The following is a 23577-nucleotide window of genomic DNA, read 5'->3' on the forward strand; positions in this document are numbered from 1 at the left end:
CGTCTGGAGGGCCGCAAGCAAACCCTCAGGCCAGGAGCAGGAGGGGGGGTTGGAGAGAAAAGCCTTTGTTAAAAACAGCAGAGATGGAGAACGGCAGGTTGGCCATCATGGCTCCTACAGCTCATCGTCCTCTCCACTCCAAGCATATCAGACCGCTCTAAGGTTCTTGCTGTATTTTGGCCAGTTTTGCATCATAAGGAAACACGCTGCTCTTTGATGAGAAAAGCTCTGTTATTTCTTATTTAGGTCTTGACAGATACTTTTACTGAACCATTGGGGTGCAGAGCTTGAAGTTAGATTTATAAATAAATTAAGATGTAGTAAATAGGTGACTAAACAAACAATAAAAAGAAAGTCAGTTCTCTGATTATTATTATTATCTATCGCACATTCAGATTTATTTACTCCTGATTATTTTCAGCAATAATGTACTTTACACTGCAATAAGAAAACAGACTGTTGTATTTTTTGTTACAGGCAACTTAATAAAGAGAACTTAATAATACATTCATGAATCACTCCAGTTTTTATTTTGATAAATTGACAATTTAAAGTTCTTGTGAGTTAGAATGGTTGTTCATGGCTCTGTGATGGACTGGTGAGCTGTCCAGGGTGTATCCCCGCCTCTTGCCCATTGATAGCAGATTCTGTTCTATGGATGATTTTTTATTTAAAATAAACAATTTGTTTTGCAAAAGAACAAAAAAAGCATAAGCAATAGATAACTTCTCTTTACTTTGGCTCTACCATGCACTTATTCAGCTCCTGAGTTTGTGAACCATCCAACTACCCTGTTGATAAGTATTAACATTCATTGCTCTTAAACTAGAGGTATTGGTCTAATATTCTAATAATTATTTAGCGGAAGCTTTTGGGACGTAACTTTACAACACAAGCGATCTATTTGAACATGTGAAATATTCACCGTCATATGAAGCATTGTTATGTTAACTGATAGGGGTGCCTAAGAGAGGTTTGTGAAACAGTGATAAGCACATTCCCAGAAATACACAAATTTGTTTTTGGTGTGTTGACTTGAAATGATTACCTCATATTGTGGTGTATTCTCACAGACTGAAACCTCCTTCTAACAATGCTATAGAATCTGAAAATGTTCTACATCTCCTGACCTTTACTAATAATTTAACTTTACATGTCGTACTTCCCTGCTTCCAAAGGGCATGCAGGTAGACTGGAAACACTGGTATTTAAGCGGCTCTGGAAAAGCAGATGTTTATTTGGTACCATTGATCGGACCTGGCAAATATATGCATTCTGCCAGCTGGTTATTTCTTTCAGTCTGGGAAAAATCTCTTATAGTGACCTTTTTCCAGTTTTTGGCAATGATTGTACCTATCACTTAACATTTTGCTGACAGGGTTCTTCAGTAGGTACAAAGAAATGTCTGCGCTGGGATGTCATTGTTTATTTCCTTTGTGTCTCAACAAGTTGACAGAAAAATAATCTTAACAAAGTCACAAGCACAATTGTGAAAGTGCATTACGTTCTGGAAAGGGTAAACAGCATAGCCAAGAGTAAACAGTGTGATGCACGATGAAAGAAAAGTCAAAGAACTCTAACAAGCTTCAAACTGTTGGATAAATATGACCTGTATGACTGAGAACCCGTGCCTTGATGAATTTACTGTGTTTAATTGTTTGAATGAAAAGTAGTCAATAAAGCAAACCTATGAGAGTCAAACTCATAGATACTGATTTGTATCAGCTGGAAGTCATCAAAGGAAGGTAGACTGGGCATCGTGGCACCAGATTGAAATCAGAAATCCGTCTCCCAGTGTCATGGCGGCCGCTTTACTGACGGGAAGCGCAGACTGCGGGGTTGCAGATGGTAGAATGAAGTCTTCATTTATCATACAGTCATAAATCTGAAAATGCAGGCAGTTGCTGTGGGCACTGGAAGCCCATGCCTGGTGCCAACTGCCAGCCAGTGATGCCGGCATCCTGGTGCCATCAGCGAGACAGCGGCCCTCTCTCTCTCTTTGGCTCTTTCTCCATGTTCTAATGCTCAGTGGGATTCTTTATGGTCAGGTCTGAAGAGATCTGTGTGTTAGGGTTGTGTTAAAGTTTAATAAGGTTAGCATTGATAACAAAAATGCTATATTTTCCACATGGACGGTGGCAATAATCATCTCCTCTTTGTATCCCCAGCTTGTGACTGTCTGGATTGTCATAGCATCAAGAGCTCAAGCCAGCACTCATGTATTCACTTCACATGCTTGTCCATATTATTGGTATTAGGCTTTGTTTAAAACATCCATTTGAAAGAGTAAATGTAGTTTACATTCAGCTGGCTGGTGCCACTGCTATTATTCCCCCTACTTTGTATTGTCAGCGTGTTTGAATCTTTCAACAGTTCCGCTGTGCTAAATGTGAAGTGGCAACACCCTAAAGGGCATGCCTTGCCAGCGGGGTTTTAGGGAAAAATCAGAGGCAACTGCATGCACATTTTAGATCAGACTTTGTACACCAAAGCAACCTTTCACAGAGCACCATCTGAAAGTAACATGAAATTTTCCCCTGATCAGACAACATACATGCCTCACACAAACACCAGTACCCACTGAACACATGCTGAGAGATAACATAAAAGAACATGAAAGACATCAAGGCACTCATTGATTGTCCCTGTTCTCTTCAACCCAGGCCTCTCTCCCCCAGCGGGCAGGCACGCAGGCAAGCTGGTGGGTAGGCATCCCCTGTGCAGTGGCCAAGATTGATAGGCACGTGTGTGCACACTGTGTTTGCATGTTGGAGGGAGCGCTGACACCCTCTGTGCCATGGCCCCAGGCCCTCACACCTCCACCCAATACAAAGGGCAGCTCCCAGCGACGCTAGGTTCCCCCTCCGCCCTGCAGCTAGACATGACATTACCTTGGGCAGTGCCTCCCCACAACCTCCCCTTTATACATCACAAACTGCAAAAATCACAACAGGATCATGTGACCACACACACAGCCTTTGAGAGGAGCTCTGTTAATGGCTGACAACAGCCTTCCATTTTGTTCTGCTCAGTATTCTGCTCATATAATACATCGTGCTGCTTTCCTTTATCTAATTTCAGACGTTTGAGCCCATTCTTGTTTCACTGCTCTGGTCAGTCGTTTGACAGTTTTTGCTGTCAAAGTGCTGGTTTGATCTGATTGGTTCATTTCGTTTTACTTGCGTGGCTGCAGATAATTTCCATGTAAACAACAACATTTATACTATAGAGGATAAGAATATGTTCTAATCTTGCTGTTCTGTTTTCACCAGATGCAACAACAGGAACTGGCCCAGATGAGGCAGCGAGATGCCAATCTTACAGCTCTAGCTGCCATTGGACCTCGGAAAAAACGTAAAATGGATTCACCAGGGGCAACACCATCAGGGACCGAGGTAAGAACTAGACCGCCTTTTACTTATCTGTTTTTTTTCTTCTTCTAACCCACAGCTGGGGCAGGCTTATTATTTCCACCCAACCAGACCAAGTTCATCAGTACCTTTTGGTAGAAAATCTTTCAGAAAACTTTCCAAAAAGAAAACAGTTGTTATATTATTTGTTTCCATCTCCAAAAGTTTAATTCAAAAGACACGCAGAGCTGGATTACATCTGTGATGATCCATTATTACTATTATTATTATTTATAAGTGAGTTGTACTGCAGCTTTTTTGGTCATCATTGTGCTCTTATCAAACCTCTTTTTAAACACTGGGGGTTGCTAAATAGTAAAAATGAGACACTGAATATATATATAAGACAGTAAAAAGAAACAGAAATGCACATCTGCAGGTGATCCATCCATCTTCTGAAGCCACTTGTCTGTCCTGTAGCACAGGTGATCCGATTATGGTGATACATTTTAGGTTTATGTTTTAATGCTGCATATGGAATATTAGTAGTCGTAGTATATGGATTAATATCCATAGTGGATATTGTCACAAACTTTTCACACACTAGCACACTGTAGCGTTTTCTGTCATTGGTGACATAAGTACTCCTAGAACAGTTAATCACTAATCCACATTAGGCTTTGAAATTATTACAGATTAAGCGCTGAAGCTCAGCCAGTATTTAGAGCTGCTTGCTGCATTAAAGTGCAATTATACCACTGATATTAGCACTTTTTATGGTTGAAACTGTTGTTTATTTAGTGTAGCTCTCTGTCTGTTTTATACATCTGTGTAAAATGCTTTTTCGAGTTCATTGAATTTTCTGTAGGTCAAAGTTTACTTTAGGTAACACCAAACATTATTTTGAGATGTGGTCACATAATTCCAAGTGGTGAATTATTTTCTAGTTGTATAATATTATTTAAAAAATAAACATGAATATTTTATTTAGTTTATTTATTACTGAGATTTTCTAGTGGTATTCAGTAAATTTCTAATAACACTTACACACCAAGCTTCCAATTATGCTCTAACACAAAGCCACAATGCAAGATTACAGATAATCAAAGTGAGAAGCAGACATGGTCTCAGAGCCATGGACCAGGCTACCAGATAAACAGTGATTAAAAAACCACAGTGGGTTCTGTGTGACACTCACATGGGCTGGTCAAAGGGTTATCATCACCCAGCGTTAATTTATTGTTCAACACCGAGAAGCTGATGCATTGGATTCATTTTATTTCATATCACAAAAATGAACCCACACACGAACAAAGCAAATAGATGTGATTACTTTGTAGCTACAGTACATCAGATTCCTGTAAACAGTTTTGAAAACAAGTCAGTTCACGTAGTTTAGTTTTTCCACTTCAGGAACAGACTGTTTTTTTGGGCAACCTAAAAAGGAATAGGTGCTTCTGACCATCCATGAAAATCTGCAGGGTGGGTCTTGGCTCAACATCACAGTTTCCTTCTGCACATAGACAAATGATAACAAGTAGAATTGTTAAGAAAAAAACAGCAGAAGCAATACAAAGAACAACAGGAAGAAGAGATGGAGAGGAAAAGAGAAATCCTGAAGTGGAGACACAGCCTTTGTTCACTTTTGCTTTACAGTTGAAGTTGAGGGATATTTGGTTCCAATTTGGCATTCTCACTCTGGAATCAGGCTGGTTGTTGGCACACCTCAGATTGTTTGTTGTGGGAGCTGTAAAGTGCTTCGTTGGGAATGAAGACGATCGGAACAGAAAACGCAGTCACACCTTTCTGAGCTTGTTTAGTGCTCTAGTTAGTCTCCTCTTAACACATTTCTGTTTTAAGGAGCCATTACATTGCTAATAATACACACCCCCTGGATCCTTCAACTGTTAAACCAAGCTTAGGAATCCATCTAAAACCTCTCTCTATCCATTTTTTTAAACTAGGAAGTAGATACATCACATAGAGCTGGTGTGTTTTTAATATCAAGTTATTACAAAGTACTGATTCCTGTTAGAGGCTCTGTAAGCAGAGATTTGCGTCGTATTTCTCTAGCACAGAGTTGTACATGAAGTCATGTACCAAGTCACATTTTCCTTTAGGCAGCGGGGGCAACATTCAAATTCCACATATTCATCTGTAAATATGATGAATCTAAAATAAGCCTGAATTTTGAATTTCAATTGGTCATTTTAATAACCTGTTTATCGAGTTGCATCTTCACATCCTTCGCTTAGCAGCAGTATGTTGCCGAGGAGCATAGTAATGCACCCGGTAAAAAAGCATAAATAACAAAATAAAAGCATTACTTCTGGTCCTTGAGTACAGTGCCAACCTCTTTCAGAATGTTTTACCCTGATGGGTATTAGCCCACGACCTTCTGCTGCATTCAAAATAAAAGCTGCTTTCTCAAACTGCTTTTCCAAATGTCATTACACAACATAAACATGAATATACATTATGGTGGGGTTGTTGTCTTTTTTTTCATTTCTTTCTCTCCCTTTCTTAATGTCCTGTATATGTTTAATTAGGAGGCATAATGAAGTGAAGTCACAGCATGCCCCTCCTCTGGAGTGATTGCAGAGGGGGCGGAGGAGGAGGAATCTTAACTTATTTTCACTTCGTTTTCACCTCCTCACATTTCTTCATTTCACATGGGCTGGAAGAGCCCGCGGCGTTCTCTTTCCCTTCTCCAGAGCAAAGTGAATGTGACTTTTCTAAGGGGGTCACAGGATGCCTGGAGGCCTGTGGGTGTTACTGGACTGTTGCCTGCTCTTAGCTTCACTGAGGGGCTTGTCATAGATTTCATCTCCACAGAAATGAGCCGGGGGGCCCTGGCCAGGAGCACAAGCAGCCAACGTTATGAAGGGCCCACGCTGATTATTTCCCTCTGACATCGCATCCTGAGCTTTCCGCATTAATCCTAGACAAAGGCAGCCCTTCAGTGCTGTGCCAGAGCTCAAATTAGGAGCCAGATAATGGCCTTGTTGAGATCCTGTTCTCTTCACTGTGAGGCAGAACTCCAGTTGAAATCCTTCTCTTCAATATTCCTTCCTTCTGCTTGTTCTTTCCCTGTCAGACCACCTTTCCAACTTGTTCGGACTGTGACGGAATTCAGGTGACACGATTTCACTTCATTTCCCCCCTAACACCCCCCCCACCCATTCACCCACCTTTAATTTGATGGTGGCTTGGCTGGTCCTGGGCTTGTGTCGGATGTGGATCGCCATAGGCTGTGAAACTGATAGCCAGTCAAGACTGGAGTGTCTGTCTCTAGCCTGATCTAGTCTGCAGCAAGGAACAAAGGGGGTCTTACAGGGCTCCTCAGGGTGGATTAGTTCCAAGGAGCCAATGGGTGAGGCTGCTCACTGGCTTGCTGGAAGACGGCTTGCTGTGGCCCCAGCGGTTGGTCACTACATGGCAGGGGCCGCACAGGCATACACACACACACACCCCTAAATTTCCCCCCCAGCTCAATAGTCTCAGTCCTACAGCTCCGACCAAGCAATCAACACACACACAAGTCCAAGGATTCAAGGCTGCAGTGAAGGGGTGAAAGGATGAAGTGTAGTGACAACGACAGAAGGTGGATGGAAGTCTTTGTCTCCGTATACTAAAAGCAGTCAATCTATTATTGTATGTAGACTTCAAGTTGTAGGGTAGAGTGATAATGGTAGATTTCATCTCAGTAAATCAGTGATGTGAGACAGATCTTTATCCATAATGATTATTCCATCACACTCATGTACCACGTCCATTCACACATTTAGCATGATTTGAACACTTTACTGTTTCATTTCCTCCCATTGATCTCTCGTTCTCCCATTTTGTGAACATGAGCTTATGAGAGGCAGATAGAGATTTCCTGTGTACAACTGAGGTTAACATTAAAGGTTCTGCAATGTAAAATGTGCCTGAACGAACAATGTCCTGCAGTGTTGAACATGCTCAGAGCTTTGAAACATCCTTGACACATTTACAAGCTCAGAGTTATCATCCAGGCCATTTATCACATCAAAGGAAGAGCTTTGTTTGTTGACGTTAAAGCGACAATAGCAGCTAAAGTGCCCCAGTTTGTACAGCCACACTGGCTTTCTCCTATCTGTCTCGACCAGGCGCAATGCAAGGGACAAAGGTAGGCGAGCGATTTAATAGTGAGCACAGTCTATTTTTCCATTTGAATTCATTTCACCTTCTTTCTTTGAGGCTGTAGATCAGAAAGAAGGAGTGAGGCAATAGAGTGAGAGGCATGCGGAGAGAGGGGGAAAAGCACAAGGAAAACTGATGCCCTTTCCTCCAGCTAAATTAACAGGAATCACGTGGAAAACAATCTGAGTCTCCAATGAAGGAGGGGGGGGGGGACCATTAAAATTAGCCCCAAGCTATGGACTGCACCCAATATCACTAAAGCTGCACTCACTACAGATGTGGAGGCTGGCTTACAGGCAAACTATGCTCTGTTCTATAGCTACAATTAAAATCAACCTCGCTGCCAAAAAATAGGAGGGGGAAAGAGGGGGTAGAAAGGCAGACATGGAACATCAAAGACAGATTGAAATGTGTAGTCAGTAATAAGAGTGGTCTCCAAGCCCCGAGGTTCTCCACGGTCCCCTTGTTAATGAGAAATTTTGACCTCTGGTTTGTAAGTTAAACTTGTAATCTCGGTTAATGAAGTAAATCAATCCCAACTCGGGAGTGTTCAGTGTCTCTCCCTTTGCCTTCTCCCCGCCAACCTCCCCTCTGTCCTTCTCTCTTGTGCTTTTCTCCTTTGCCTCCTCCTCCTGTGTCCCTCCCAATATGCCGCCTGGGAGTAAAATGGCCAGGTCTTCAACCAGACAAACAGGAAACTCAGAGAGTACGGGGGTTCCGGAGCTGGAGGGGGGCATAAGGACTCAGAGGACTAGGACCAACCAGGCTGTTTGGTTAAGAAGGAGACAAGCCAACTGAATGCTGGTACAAGGGGCAGCGTTTAGGAAATGCTCCTCCTCCCTTGCTTTTTTTTTCCTCTCCGTCCTATTTTCCTCTCCTCTGCCCAGAGTCTGTTGGGGTTAGTAGCTGGTTAAAAAGTCAAGTCTGATGGCTTGTGTTGAAGGAGGAGTGGCAGTAATGAGCAGATATCTGTACATCACTTCTGCTTTTCTCTTGCTCCTTTTCATGTGGAAAGCACCCACATTCAGTGGGTGTTTTTAATGGAAAAGACGACTAACCTAACCTTTCTTCAGTTATCTCAAACATGCAGAGTCCCATTTTTGCTATTAACCATGTGGAAGCTACAGTTTAATCCAGTGGGTGCGTTGCCATTAACCTCTGATTAGCTGTTGGATTTTTTTTTTCACCGCTAAAGTACTTTAGGGTGGAATCTGATGTAGAATGCCTTTAGCATGACTTATATCAGAATGGAATGAAGCATAAGGATTCCTGTGTGGGTTCCCTTTCTCTACATACAACATAAATATGATTACACAGGGCACAGAGAGGCTGCTATTGGTTTCATAATGTCAAGAACATTGTAATGTTAGTTTGACTTTACATCTCCAGGCAATTCTTTATTTCCAATGAGGACAGAAAAGGAGACAGAGTTGAGCCTTCAGAATGGTTACAGGGGTTCCTTGGCTGGATGCCATGTGTTCATAGAGCTTTAATACACTGCACTTTGCCAACTTTTTGTTACCTTATACAATATGGTGCACTGAGGTACTCATCAGCAATTTTTGCACTATGTGCTATGTGTTAATGCATTTACAATGCAGCTATAGCATTAGCATGAGATGAATACACTTAAATATGAATGTAACATTTATGTGAATAAAAGCTCAATTCCTCAAATGACCACTAGAGGCTGGCTCAAAAAGTGAGTCAATCCTTTTAAACCATTGTGTTAGAATACCCTTTTACATTTCAAATGAACATATAAACACATATACAGCCTTATGCAAACATGGTTCAGCTTCCTAAAGCTTTTCCATTTGTGCTGGGGCTGGGTTTTTATATAACTCACCTGTGTAAAAAGTGTTAAGGGTTTAAAGTGTCCATAATTAGGACAGCTTAAATTATTGGTAGGTGCCAAGAGTCACCCGCCCAGCTCTTTGCCCCTTTTTAAAATAAGCTATGAAGTGTAGTCATACAGCTCAGGCATAACAAATGTAATTTTAGTCAGAAGTCAAAGAAATAAGTCAAAAAATAATCCCAGCCCTGTAATAGCAATTTTAGTGTAAACAAATGTGGACCACAACATTCCTGCAGTAAATTATCTTAAATAGAATTGCCGTTGACCATTTTCCATATGCTTCTTTTTAAGGATTTCCTAAACAGACTATACATTTACACATGGACATAAGTACACTGTAGTGTTAACGCTGTAATCTTTTTATTTAGATAAGAAGCTCCTATATATTCAGATTTATGACAGTAGTGATCCTCCTCATTTCTGCCTTTAAAACTTTGCCCTGAAATAATGGTTAAATATACAGTTTTGACAACAAAGTTGAGCCTCGGGCACTTAAAAGATACCCATCTTAAAGAAATTAATTACCTCCCTTGTTAATCTTGATATAATTAAATTTCTGAAGAATGAAATTTGCTGCATTTTTTTCCCCCCTCCGTCTTGCTGCTATGGAGGCGGACCGATAATGGCTGGCTCTCTAGCTAGCCTGCTGGCCAGGGACGTGGGGACATTGCCTAACATTGTGGGCCCCATGCTGTGCTATACCGCGCTGTGCAAACCCACTCGCCTCATCCTACGCCTTTACCACTCCTAGGGATAGGCAGACAAAACGCCTCAGTCACTGCTTTGCCGTTCCATGATTGAGTTACCTCCGTCCTGGAGGAGATGGAAACTCTGGGCCTCCAGTTTCTTTTTCTTAACACGTGATAATGTTGACGAACAACTCGAGAATTTTGGAATGCAAGAACTGCTAATGAAGTTGTCAACACGGAGCCTGTGAAACTTACATGGTGGAGCTCCGCAGAGACCCAGAGAGTTAATTCTGTTATGACTCACTTAAGAAACTCCTGTGCCTTTGTGTGACTTACTGTTGTTATTTATAGGACCTCCTGCGATGCTGTGAGAATTCTCCCTGATTGCTTTTTGCAGCACAGCGCTGGCATTACATGGAAGCATTTTATTGTTGCTATGTATTTAGGTTTGTTTTCTTTTTGACTATATGTTATGTGTCAGCTGTCGAGGTTTGATCCCTGGGAAGAACAGGGGAAAAGCTCATTCATTAGATCCTGGTAGGAACCAGAAAAGGAGGAGGGAGGGGTGGTGAAGTTATATATACGGAGTCAGCAAAATACTACAGCTACAGTAGAAGGTAGAAATGCTAACATAGTGTCTGGTTCAGGGCTTATCATTGTAGGGGAGTACTTCATCCATCCTGTAAGCATCTTCTCACTGGTTAAAACTTAATGGTAAATAATTGAGCACTACCTTTATATTCAGCTGCGTTATCGCAGTTTGCATTATATTTCTCTTTAAAAAATGTTTTTTGTGAAGCCTTGACCATACAGTTTATAATGTTAATAAAAGTGTTAAAATGCAATGCAGAGCTCCTCCATTCAATGAACATGGTGAATAATTTAAATATATATTGCAAATATGTTAGAAAAACACCCCATGTCTAGTTTCAGGGCTCACAGACTTGTTAAGCTGCCACAGTTGTAGTAAGTCATTTCACTCTAATTGTAATTTTTTTTTTTAATTTATGGTAGAAAAATATGTTATCATTATTATTACATGTTCATCAACACAGTTTTGTTTTGTTTTTTAAGTGGTGCATTCCTAACTAAAATGTCATGTTACAAAGATTTGGGAGCTCAGTATGGCTCTTGAGGTTAAATTAAGATGATGATAAACCAGTCAAATAGTTGGCCATTCCCACCTCTAAAAGCTGCTGCTGTTAAGTGCCTCCATTATTCGGCTCTCTAGGCTTTTTACCACCAGTCTCAGACGTGCCTTTTTCTCTTCGTCTCCCATTGAAAGAGGCCCTGTTTGGGCTTCTAGTTAGACATGAGCTACTTACCACTCATAACCTGGACCAACCACCAGCTACCTTACATCACAGAGATGGCCCATGCAAATCAATATCACTTCTACTTCAGTCTCAGCTTCTATCCTTCATTCTAAGAACCATCGATTTCAATGTTTTTGTTGAAATATTGTTGTGATACAGTGTCCTCTATTTTGTCTTTTAACAGGAAAACAGAACAACTAAAATTAGCTTCAGAAAATGGTTAAAAGAGAACAAACAAGGCGATCCATTAGTGAGGATGGGTTATTGGCTGACTTGCCTCTTCTCATGGCGGCCCATTAAAAGTGGTAATGTCTGCCTGCAGCAGTGCCTGGGGAAGAAGAAGGAGGCCATGGAAGGCATATTTCACATGCATCAGACACTGGAATTAAATAGACCAATGTTCCCTAAAAAGACTGAAGTACATCTCTTTCTGATGTGCGTCCCGGGCAAAAATTCATTGATCTTAGAATGTCCCTTGGCAATTATAAAATATTAAATCCAAGTCGCACTTTTCGGCTCAGCTTAATTTTTTTTCCTCGCTTTTCACTGCTTTCCATTTGACCAATTTAGAAAAAAAAAAGTTAGGAATGGATGGTCATGAAAAAGCGACACTGATAATAATGACTGTGCCCACTTTTAGATATCTTTTTGTTATGTTTCTGTATTGTTTTTGCAGAACATTTCAGATCATTAAATGAAACGAGGTCCCAGCAAAACCGAGGGTGCCTGAAACGTGCCCTATTAAACCATCAGAGCTGTGTTAACCATTAGCAGAAATGACTGGGATCGAAACACAACTAGGAAGTGAAGTTTGTATGACATCTTTATTTCTGAACATGAGGTCTTCTGAGCTGCTGATGCCTGTTTCAGCACTCGGGCTGACAAATATTTATCAGCTGCTTTCCATTAGGTCTGTGGCCCTGGTGTTCGCCTCCCTGGCCCCTTTATGTCCCTCAGAGATTACAGAGGGGGTCTACAGTTAATTGCCCAAATCATTAAATTTAACATATATCTCACTAAATATAATCAGCCAGCTGTTTGACAAGGTACACAGTTCATTAAGTCCCCTTGCTTGTTTGTCGTTTCCCTAATTAAGATTTAGAATCGATCATTGAGTGTGTAATGTACAGTGTAGCTCGGCTTGCACGGGGAGTCTCTCCTCTCACACTGAAAGGAATAGCTTGCTAAAGCTTTACCATTTAGCACACTGACTGCAGTGGGAATTAGACATCCTGTGCTAATTAGGGAGGCCAATTAACTGTGAAATTCAGGCATTTTTGACAAATAATCTCAGCAGAATTTAGACATCACCATACACATGCATGTTATCAGAGCTGAATGTAGAAAGGATTAAAGCTATTGTGCTGTTTTGACACCTGCTTGTGCATAAGGATGTGTGCTCCCATTGATGTGTTTGTCTTAACCTATTTTCTCCTAAATTGTCTGACCAGCAGTGTACATCCTCTAAAATCTAGTTGTACTCAGTGTACAGAAACCCATTACATGGATCAAATTTCACGAGACATTAGTAGGTCTGGCCTCTAAGCAGTTACCATTGAGAGTGATGACACCTGACCTTTATTGCTCTTACTAAAAAAAAAAAAACATTCACATCATGAGAGAACTGCATTGCTTCTGTCTCTTTCATTCTATTTTTGATTCATCGTCACATGTATTTTTTTTAGACTGCATAAATTATGTATTTGTTGGACTAATGAACGTCGTTCAATGAGAGAAGTTTGGGAAAGCTGTAAAAGCTGGATGTAGCCTCTGTCACCTGCATCAACATTCTGATTACATGTCACTGCACTTCTGAGCAGTGAGACCTGGTTCTGCTGAGAAAGACCTGCCTGGCCTTTTAGAGCAATTTCTATAAACACATACAACAAGGTCCAGAGAGCCACAAAATGTAAACATACCTCCTGGGCTGGCCTGTGACACTATACACCATTGTTCTGTTATGTGTTTGCGTTGAGGTTTGTGCAGTTATGTGTGTGTGGTCTGACTTGTTGACAACTATAAAACAGGCCCCCGCTGTCTTTATTACCTGTTCAACCTATCCCAACTACTTTGTTCCTGCAGTACATAGAAACACATTTACCCGTGCTTGCGTTGGCGTTTTCTCTTCAAATCTAATAGAAAGGCGCCATTACGCCACAGAAGGTAATGGCTCTGGGTGTGTGCTGAAGCTGTTTGGATACCAGGCAGCGCTGGAGGTGTGTTTGCTGGGCGCCGATGGGCAACTCCTGCAGCTCCCGCCTCAGGTGCAGGAAGAATTGAGTACTTCCTTTTACAAGATGTGTAATTATTATGGCAGACAAGGGTGTGGATTTAAACCAAGTCAATATGTAGATAAGGGCTTATTTTTTTTACACACACATACGTATACACAGCTGCTTGGAAAAGAATGCTGTATGTGGTATAATAAAGCGGGTTGCCAAAATGCTGTGCAGGTAGGAAGGAAGCCTTCTGGGCCTGTGGAAGAGGAATCTGATGGGAGGAATGAAGCCTCCAGGAAAGTGCCAGCAAAACTATAATGAGGAGCTTCTTAACTGAGTCCAAGTTTTGCAATGCTGCCTGCCATTTTAAACCCCCCTACTCCCACCCCCCAGATTCCCAAACTGACAGTACATTGCATGATTTCGGTTTTGACATTGACGTGCCAAATGTATTAAACTGCACGGTCTCTAGATTTCTCTATAGAGCTAGTAGTAAAAGTAGGGTATGTTTATCGAAGATGCATTAATATCATAAATGCCCAGAACAGTTAGGCAGTTTTGACTATCTGTAAAACCCAGCATCTCACCCTGGCAGCTTGTTGGATAAAAAAACAATGACACTGGGGGTCACAGAGGCACTCCATTAAAGTTTTGGTTCGTCTTTCTGGGACATCTATATAAAACATGAAACTCTGCTCTTTCCCCAGAAGAGCCTGGATTTTAATCAGATCTGCTCTTCAGACAGCCATTTTCCTGCTACTTATACTTAGCAGGCGCCACATCAGGTGCACAGGGACCAGTGTCAGCAGTGCTGGAACAGAGCTTGTGATGGCTAAATGATGTCAGAAATGGTCCCATTAATGTCAATTTTAGATCAAGGGCCAACACTGTGGCCCCTTGGTGCGTTCCTTTTCTTGTAAGTGAAATGTGTCATTGCTCATATGAGGATTTATGTGAAGACTGACAGTTGAGCATACAGCGCATGTCTGCAGAGCAGTGGGATCCGTCATGCTGCGTTTCCGTGTCTTATCTCTTCCTCAAGTCTGTGTCTGTTAGCGTGCACAGCATCTGCAGCCATGGTGTTTTGCTAGCTTATACTCTCTTCCTCAATTAGGACATATGCAGGATGCGTTCTCCTTAGTGTGGTCATTTATGTTCGATACCGCTCTGAACTGATAAGCTTTTGTTAACTGGTTGTTCCTATTTAGAACGTCTCACAAAGACATCAAAGGGTGGACCATAAGCCTCATTTGGCGACTTCTCCAAGCAATCCATCGGCTGCAAAACACCCCGGTGCCTTGATTATTAACTCAGTCACCACCCTCTCATTCAACTTGAATTAAAAATTAAAAACCGGCAGAAATGACAGTGCCACACCATTGAAAGTAAAGTGTGTAAAACCAACAAGGGCTCATTAGCGAGTAGTTCTGAAGACAAGCATTCTGACTAGAGACTCATTACACTTCTCCTATTTTAACTCTAATTGGGTTCATTTTATATATGAAACGCTTTGAATATTTAATGTTGAAAAAGTTCTACTTCTGATACTTTACGTAGTCAAAGATACTTGGCCTGTGTTAATTGTCCAGGTTATCAGGCAGGCTGTTAGCAGTTATCCTTGTGTTTCTCTCTAAAAGAAAGAGTAGAAAAGCATTGGTGGATTATTGAGTTGATGACAATCTCCAGACAAATAAAGGTTATTTATAAACCACAACACTATTATCATTTGGATTCTTGCTATATTAGCTGTTCCTCTATCCTGATTGTAGACGTTCTAATCATTCAATACATAAAAAATGTGAATAAAGTCTCATTACACTACAATCCTAAATGATTCTGCCAACTTACAGTAAGCTACAACACCCACCTAATGAAGCCTTTGTACTGTTTAACAAGTTGCCCAGCTAGCCAGGCTTTGAGCATTTTAATTAAACAGATTAAAAACAGTGTTGTGGTTTCTTCCACTGGTTGCCTTCACACAATCTTTTGTTTCTCCCAGGTTGCAAAGAAAGAGGAGAAACAAAAGCAAGATTGTGTTTCCAGGCAGGAAAGTTTGAAGTTCTTTGTTTGGAAGCAAGGTTCCGGGTGCAGCACACTGTTTAGCTTGGTGACCCTGTGACTGTCTTCTGAGGAATTGTATGAGCAGCCCTGCAGAATAGTGCTCCAGGGTCGGCTTTCATCTTAGCAGTAACCTGTGGACTTTGAAACTCAGGGCGATGGAATTGCAGCTTTGTCAGTACACTACTAATTAGAAAATTCCTGACCTCGAGCAAGATGTTTTAATTATGTGTTGTGTCAACGAGTTTGCAGATTTAATCCACCGTTGATACACACTCAAGTGTGCAAACTGTGTCGCACATTGTAGTAGATCAAGTGGAATGGGGCTTTTTTTTTTCTCCATCTTTTTCTTCCCCCGTGTAACCTTTGCCTCTCCTGCACCGTGTTCGTTAAAAGCCATCACATGCTTAAGTAGCCAAATTAGATGTGGAGTTAATGTGTTAGCTCGTGAAAAAGCTGGTCTGATTTGCCTTGGACTGTGGGAGGATGAACAATGTGACAGTATTGTTGCTGGGTGTGAGCTCTCTGTTGCAGTGAGTCAGTGTGAGGGAAGGCAGGAAGGGGTTAAACAGAAATTGAGCGGGGATGCTGGGGGCAGCAGTGCTGCAGAACATAGCAGTGTTCGTGCGAAGGCAAGTCATTTCCCGAAACACTGCAGACACATGGCCTGCGGCGCTCTAAAACCTTTGGAGACCAAAATGGCTTGCAGGAGTTAGAAGTAATAAGGTGTTTTTTTGCCTTCTTTCTCCTTGACTGAAATTCTGCACGGTTGCTATGCATTGCCATGGAGCTGTGTAGCTGTTTTTATGGTTTATGTGGGTATTAAGATGCTCTGCAACTGGCCATTTTTGAGATTTGTTGTTGTTTAGTTGTGAAGCAAATGGAAGTTGTTTGTTTTGGAAGTAATTTCCTCATTTTTTTTGCCATGATCAGAATGCTAGACCTCACTCTCTTCCCTGAGTGTTTTCCTTTTTATTCTCTCTGCTGCTCCCAAAATGACAAATTAACCAAAGCCAGTGAGAGCTGAATAACCAGATACAGCAAATGTGCTTAACTCACCTATGTTCCTGAAAGCACGGTGACAGATGTTCAGACTTTTCCACAAAAAGAACCTGTTATAGGAACAAAGGCCATCTGTGTCAGTGCATGAACATAAAGCTGTGGAATTAGTCCATTCTGACCCCTGTGATTATCAGTGGACTGAACCAAAACCCTTTTCATCCTTTCCCCTGGTTCTGTTAATCTTGGCTGCCTTGTCTGCTTCAAAGAGGGGCTTCGGCATATAATCTGGGTATGTACATCTGTGAATTATTATTCTAATTCTTTATACGTTTATTAGAGCTGAATAAACTCCACATCAAATACATCACTCGGGCAATGTCAGAAAGCCCGGGGCAAATCAGCCGACATCTGTTAACTCTTTCAAAATGGCCTCATCCAGCATGTCTGTGGGCGTAGAGCAGCGAGAAAAAGAGAAGCGAGAGAGGGAGAGAGAAAGTCTCTGTTGCTGATTAATGGCGGCCGTAGGAGAGGCGTTTCAGGCCGAGTGTGGAGATGAAGCAGGGCTTCACTCCCACGACTAGGCTACACAACTGTAAACACTGTAAAGGGACGAGGGAGCGTTCCCCCCCGTCTGAAATGCGGCATGGAGGAGAACATGTGGGAAAGCTTTGCTTCCTGGCGTATAGTCAGTCATCCAGGCATTCAGTCCGTCAGTCAGTCAGTCAGTGAGTCAGTCAGGCCCTCAGCCAGCCAGCCAGCCAGCCAGCCAAACAGCCTTCATTCAGCTAGCATGCATCCTCAATTCAGTCATAATGAGAGGAGGAACATGAGGAACACCTGCTCGATTTACCCATCGACTGCTTTAGTAGCTAGTCGACTACAATATGATGGGGCTACCTGACATTGTGGCCAGGATCAGAAACAAAATCCATCAATATTTGCATCGTGCCTGTTGTTAATTTCCATCCTGGCTGTAACTTTGAAAAACACCACCTGGTTCAGCTTTTGCTTCACTTCTTTGCTTAGCTTGTGAACAGTCTGTCTCTGTTGTGCTATATATGTCCTTCTTGCCTGAAGCCCAGACATCAGAGTTTAAACTGACTTTTCTGCTTCAAAGTAATAACAACAATAGAACAGTGTTGCATCATGGACAGCTTATCTGTTTCTAAATGTACATGGGCTAGGTTTTATCTTTTAGCATGTATGCTGAGCAACATTTTCTCCCCATGTTGTAATTTTAGTTACCACAGAATGTTACCTGTTATCTGTGCAAGCACACAAGCCTATACAGTACATACAGTACACCCTCTCTAACCATGCAGCCTCTTGTCTGCAACTTCTGCTGTGAGGAGTGGAGTGCTGAGGCAGCAGGTTGGACTAGTGCAGGCCGAGCAGCTCTGTGTGCCTGGCAAAGTGGGCCATTAACCCACCGCCCTAAGGTGTGACCTGGGCCAAATCCAATATTGGCTCCAGCATCAAGGCACAGGTGCCACTCAGGGTTCAAAGGCACAGATCAGCAAGAAACCTACCCCCGCTGCTTCCCCAGCCCCCCCCCGTCTTTCTTAAAGAATAAAGGACTGAATGTAAAATCTGACTGAAGACACCTATAAGCACCTCCACTGCTTCTGCAAGACAAGAGTGGGGATGAAAACATACATTATTAATCATAAGTTAATTTAACAAATTGGAATTCATTTTAGTTCTTTCATGGCTGAAGTGAATGTTACTGGTTGTGGACAATTGTCATAAGATCTTTTAAAGCATTGGAACATAATTTAGTCATTTTGTATTTATAAAGACTGCCAGTACGACAATACACATCATTATTGTGTATTAATACATTTCCTCTCACTGTTTCTGTGTCTCTGTGTGCATGTGTGTGCTGTAAACCACAGGGAGTGAAATAGTATCAAATAAGGTGTCTGGCCCATTGGCACGTTGTCATGTATGTCACCAGAATGTCACTGAAGATGAGAAAGCAAAGGCCTTATTATAAAAGAGCTAAAACCTCCTCTCCTCTCCTCTCCTCTCCTCCTCTCCTCTCCTCTCTCCTCTCCTCTCCTCTCCTCTCCTCTCCTCTCCTCTCCTCTCCTCTCCTCTCCTCTCCTCTCTCCTCTCCTCTCCTCTCCTCTCCTCTCCTCTCCTCTCCTCTCCTCTCCTCTCCTCTCCTCTCCTCTCCTCTCCTCTCCTCTCCTCTCCTCAGGTTCCATCCACTGCACTTCCTCTCTGTTTTTCTCTCTGTCCCCTGCTCCAAACAAGTCAAATGTCTGAAGAGATGTATCGAAGTATCCCTGCGCATTCTGTACGATGGATATGTCATATGACATAATGCCTCCGAGCACCCATCACAGATAAAATGACAGATGCTGTTTTTTGCCTCATGGATCTTTCTTGGCCAAGCTGATTTTGAGACTTTCCTTTTTGCTCTGCCCCTCTCTCTCTCTCTCTCTCTCCCTCTTTGTGACTCCTGCTTTTTCTCTTCTCTTCACATTTCCCTTTGATCCACTGTGACCTTACAAAGTCTGCCATTTTGTTTTGTTTTTTTACTGAATTTCAAACACAATTACTGTGTAATCGCTGGCGACAAGGAAAGCGTGGTCGTTGATGTCTCACTTTCCTTTTTAACTGACACTCAGCCATCTGCTTTGTTTAGTGTTGGTGTTTACTCCGCCCATCCCCTCTCCCTCTTTCACAACATGATTTCCTGCGTGTACTGGCAAGAGGCATCAGTGTCCATAGATACTGACAACAACATACCAGTGTTTGGGTTGCTGGCATTCTTTATGTGGAGCCCATATAAATGATGAGGGAAGAGGCTGCACTGAGTGAAATCCCGGACGAGCAGTGACCTTTCCGCCTGTATTTCCATCACTTCAGGCTGCCCTTGCCCCTGAAGGGAACGAGGCACTCTACCTGGGCTGTAATGTCTAAACTCCATGTCTCTCTCCTCCTCCTCCTCCTCACCATCAGCCACTGTGGCCACGGCACCACCCCAGCACCATATGCCTGCCGGTGGCGACTACTGTCCATCCATCCAGGTGGATGGATGGCTTTGATTGGTAAAATCTGTGGCCCTGTCCCTGGTCTTACTTATGACTGGCAGTAATTGGCATGGCAGTAGTCAGGCACATCTTTCACATGTGGTCAGCTATGATTGACCTGATTAAACCAGGGTTGCTCCTCAAGGGGGGCGTCTGGTGAGCTCCAGGGCATGAGAAGCTGGCTTTGCCTACACATCCCTCAACCACCAGCTCAGAGACGATAGATGTGGTGGAGGTATGCGGGTCTGGCTAGCCTCACTCAACAACCAGCGCTCAGGAGTCCGAGAGTGTACTGGGGGAAATTTGAGATCAGGCGTCGTCATACAGTGTACACAAACACAAGCATATGAGGAGGCGGGTGCTGGAGGAACTTCGGTTCGGTTCTTGTAAATTCATACCCATCATATGTTTGCAATTAAGGCCTGTCTGTTCTGTGTGTTTATAGAATGGTGCAATCAATGTAATTGTGAGAGGGTGTTCCTGACTGAAATGTCTGTCTTATTTCTCTCTGCCTGGGTTCAAGTGGGCACTTGCTGGATTCGTTTCCCAGTGTTTCTCATTTCCAAATGTAAATGCATCTCTTGATTTTTATCAGCCTCTGTATACACTCCCTTTTTTTTATCATTCTCATTTTTCATGGATCAAATACAAACAACAAGGACTCCATTTCAGAGGGGGACGTCAGCTCAGATCTATGTCAGCAGTGTTGTTTATTTAGAGGGAAAATCTGTTCATATTCCGTTAGATGTAAAGAGTCATAAAACACACTCAAATTAAAATGATGGTTTCCCTGTCTGTCGGAGCTAGTCGGTGAAGTTTTTTCTCAGCCTCATGTTTCTCTAATTAAAAGAAAGAAGAAAAAAAAGTAGAACACTCGCCTGCACCTGAAGATCTGGACGTTATTAGAGCGTCTTTTTGATCTCATTCATGCTCTGCAAGAGGGATTATTTTTCTTAATTGGAGGTGTATACTTGCTTAGAAAGCCACAACATTCCTTACCATTGATACGGTCAATGTGTTTGCCATTCAGCAAAGATTACTTCATTCAGGGAATGGGAAACAAAGACGCTTGCTTGCTTCTAACACTGTTGTGTTTCACCATGGACACGATCCTGTGACACAAAGATGTTTCTCTGCTGTAGCTCATGTGCTTTCTGTCAGAAAACGTGAAGCTTTTTGGACTAAATGTATTGGTCTTCTGAAGGTGTGCTTTGTAGACAGTGAGCAGGGCTCATGGAAATCTAAACGTTGTACAATAATAATTAGAGTGCAGGAGTGTGATTACATTTGAGATCCAGATTTATTGATCCCACTGTATAAAATATGCAGCGCTTAATCTATTGAAAGTGTAACATGCCCTGTGAGGATTAATAAAACATTCTGAATCTTTTGACCTTTTGACTTCTCCTTTGGCTCCAGGTTTCAGGCAGCATATCGGGCTCCCCGGCCAGTTCCTCCACCCCGTCCACCTCATCGCGCCAGTACACAAGGCAACGCATCACTCGCGTCAACCTCAGGGACTTAATTTTCTACATGGAGCAGGAGAGAGAGACCGCCCACTCCCTCCTCCTTTACCGTGCCCTGCTCAAGTAGCCTCTGCTCCATGCGGTGCCCACCTCAGCCTCCTCCTCCTCCTCCTCCTCCTCCTTCCCTGCCACGTGCCTTCAGATCAGGTCTAATGTTTCAGCTCTGTGTCTCCATATGTACTGTAGTGATGTTTGATGTAGCTTTTAATAACAAGAAAGAAGGAGAGAGAGAGAGAGAGAGAGAGAGAGAGAGAGAGAGAGGGAACTACAAAAATAAAACTGTTCTTCTGTGTTTTCTCTGTTTATCTTCATGGTGTGTAGTTAAATTATTCAGTTTAAAGGCCATATCACTTTGTGTCGAAGTTGGATTTGAGAAGAACGATATGTTTATGTCACAGGCCTTCACCCAGAACTCCTTCTGTGTGCACTGAGTAGCGTTTTGTTTGACATCTTCGGGAGAAACTTGACTAAAGTCAGGATTACTTTGCCTAAAGAGAGTAATAGTCACACCTCGATACAGCTCCGAAAGCTATTTGTTGAACATAGTTCAATGAATGTGGTTTAACTAAACTTAATAAATGAGAGATTTCTATACCAACAAATCATTTTGAAACATCCCAATTCCACGTAACAGCATCATGTTCGGTCTTATTGTATGTGTAAATAGTTCTTTTGGAATTATTTGACAGCATGTATATTTTTATCACATGTACGTTTTGTAAGAAAAGGATTAATCCATGTGTCAATATTATGAAACCTGTTTTGTAAAATCATGTGCTATGAAAGAGTCAAAGTTAGACGGCGTGTTCTGTAGAGTATTGTTACAAGGCAGACTCCTCCTGTCCCCTCCGCAAACGTCATTTAACAGAACCATGGTCCGCACTACATGTCACCAGTCTCCGATTGGTCACCACAGTTAAGTGAGTCAGTATTTATTTTATTTTATTTTATTTCAAACCGCACATAATGTGAACAGTGTCTTTATAGCTTATAATTTGTCCTACAGTATGACTGTGCACAGATTAAGCTGGTGGCTTTTGGATATGGACTGGGGAGACTGAAAACAGGCATTCCTTTATCTTTTCACTCTCATTGTCCTGTCTGCACACACAACCCAACCAACCACCACCACCACCACCCACTTTGATAATGACTGAAAGACTTCTTTTTACTACACAGCACTTATTTGTTTGTATTTTTGATCCACGTTTAGCTGTAATGTTTTAACAGAAGGAAGCGTTTCTATGATTCCAGCCTAAAACTGATCTTTGTATTACTGATTCAAGAGAGCTAAGGGACAACACACCTGCTTTCCACATGTCGTCCTGCATTGTCGCCTTGTTATTTTTATTTTTTTTTATAAATACTTGTATTATGTAATACTGTCCATTATGTTTTTTTTTTCTATTTAACTAAATATCTTGGCCTCTATGCAGCTTTTTTCTTGTCATATTAAAATTTATTTAAATATGGGTGATATTTGAAGCAATTGTTGTGCATTGTAAATTTTGACAGCACTTTTTTTAGTATCTATTTTACCTGACAACTGAAAGCTGTCACTGTACTATAGCAAAGAAATTTTAATTAGACAATTACGTATCGCCAGTTTCTGTCAAAAGACACTTATTTTTTAACAATTAATATATTTCATTTTCTTTCTTTCTTTTTTTTGGGATTGGCTTTTATGCTCAACACATTTTCATAAGTTTTATCTTCAAAATATGTTTTAAAAACAAGCACAACAATACCTGTCATGGTGATTTCTATGGTTTCTGGTGATTTCACAGGAGGACATTTCTACTACTAGTACTACAGCTTTCTAGCCAAAATATTAGGACAATATTCCTGATGTAAACAGATGGGGGAAATAGCATTTCAATGTATGGATGATTTGTAAATATTGTTTACAAAACTATGTGTTTATTAGAACCACGTTATTTTTGGTAAACTCTTGTACATATCTTGAAAATTTCCTGTTTGTGTGAAAAACAATGCTTATGTATTTGTACCTATTTTGTAAAGGAATAAATAAGCTGTTTACTAAACTAAGCAGATGCTTATGTTGTCCATTTTTAACATGTCGCCGAGTTGCAAGCATAAAAAATTGAAATTTTACTCTAAGATGACTTAATCACTAAGCAACTATGTTTCCCTTCTCTTCTTTTCCTCTTTAGAAGGAATCCACGTTATGTTATTGCAAGACATTTTTACCAAAGTCAACCTCTAATTCAGCCAGCTTCATTTCCATTTTTTAACATTGCACATGCTAAGTACAAACTAAGTCAAGCGCTGCTGCTCAACTATGAAAAGTCCCCCTAGGTTTCTGCTGCTAATTAAGCTGAAGCATTTTT

The 23577-nt window shown here is 41.7% G+C and overlaps 1 protein-coding gene across 2 annotated transcripts in view; it reads left to right on the top strand.

The window, feature by feature from the left end:
- The window catches only part of LOC114433026 (transcription initiation factor TFIID subunit 4), a 65251-nt gene extending 41976 nt beyond the window's left edge, over positions 1-23275 (top strand). For both annotated transcript variants that reach the window (XM_028401260.1, XM_028401261.1), the window contains 2 exons: positions 3273-3395; positions 21120-23275. In XM_028401260.1, coding sequence (XP_028257061.1) covers positions 3273-3395; positions 21120-21293 — 297 coding nt within the window. In that variant the 3' untranslated portion in view covers positions 21294-23275. The remainder of the gene's footprint in view (positions 1-3272; positions 3396-21119) is intronic.
- Positions 23276-23577: the final 302 nt, after the last annotated feature.

Source organism: Parambassis ranga, chromosome 3, assembly GCF_900634625.1.
Source record: "Parambassis ranga chromosome 3, fParRan2.1, whole genome shotgun sequence".
NCBI classification, from domain to species: Eukaryota; Metazoa; Chordata; class Actinopteri; family Ambassidae; genus Parambassis; species Parambassis ranga.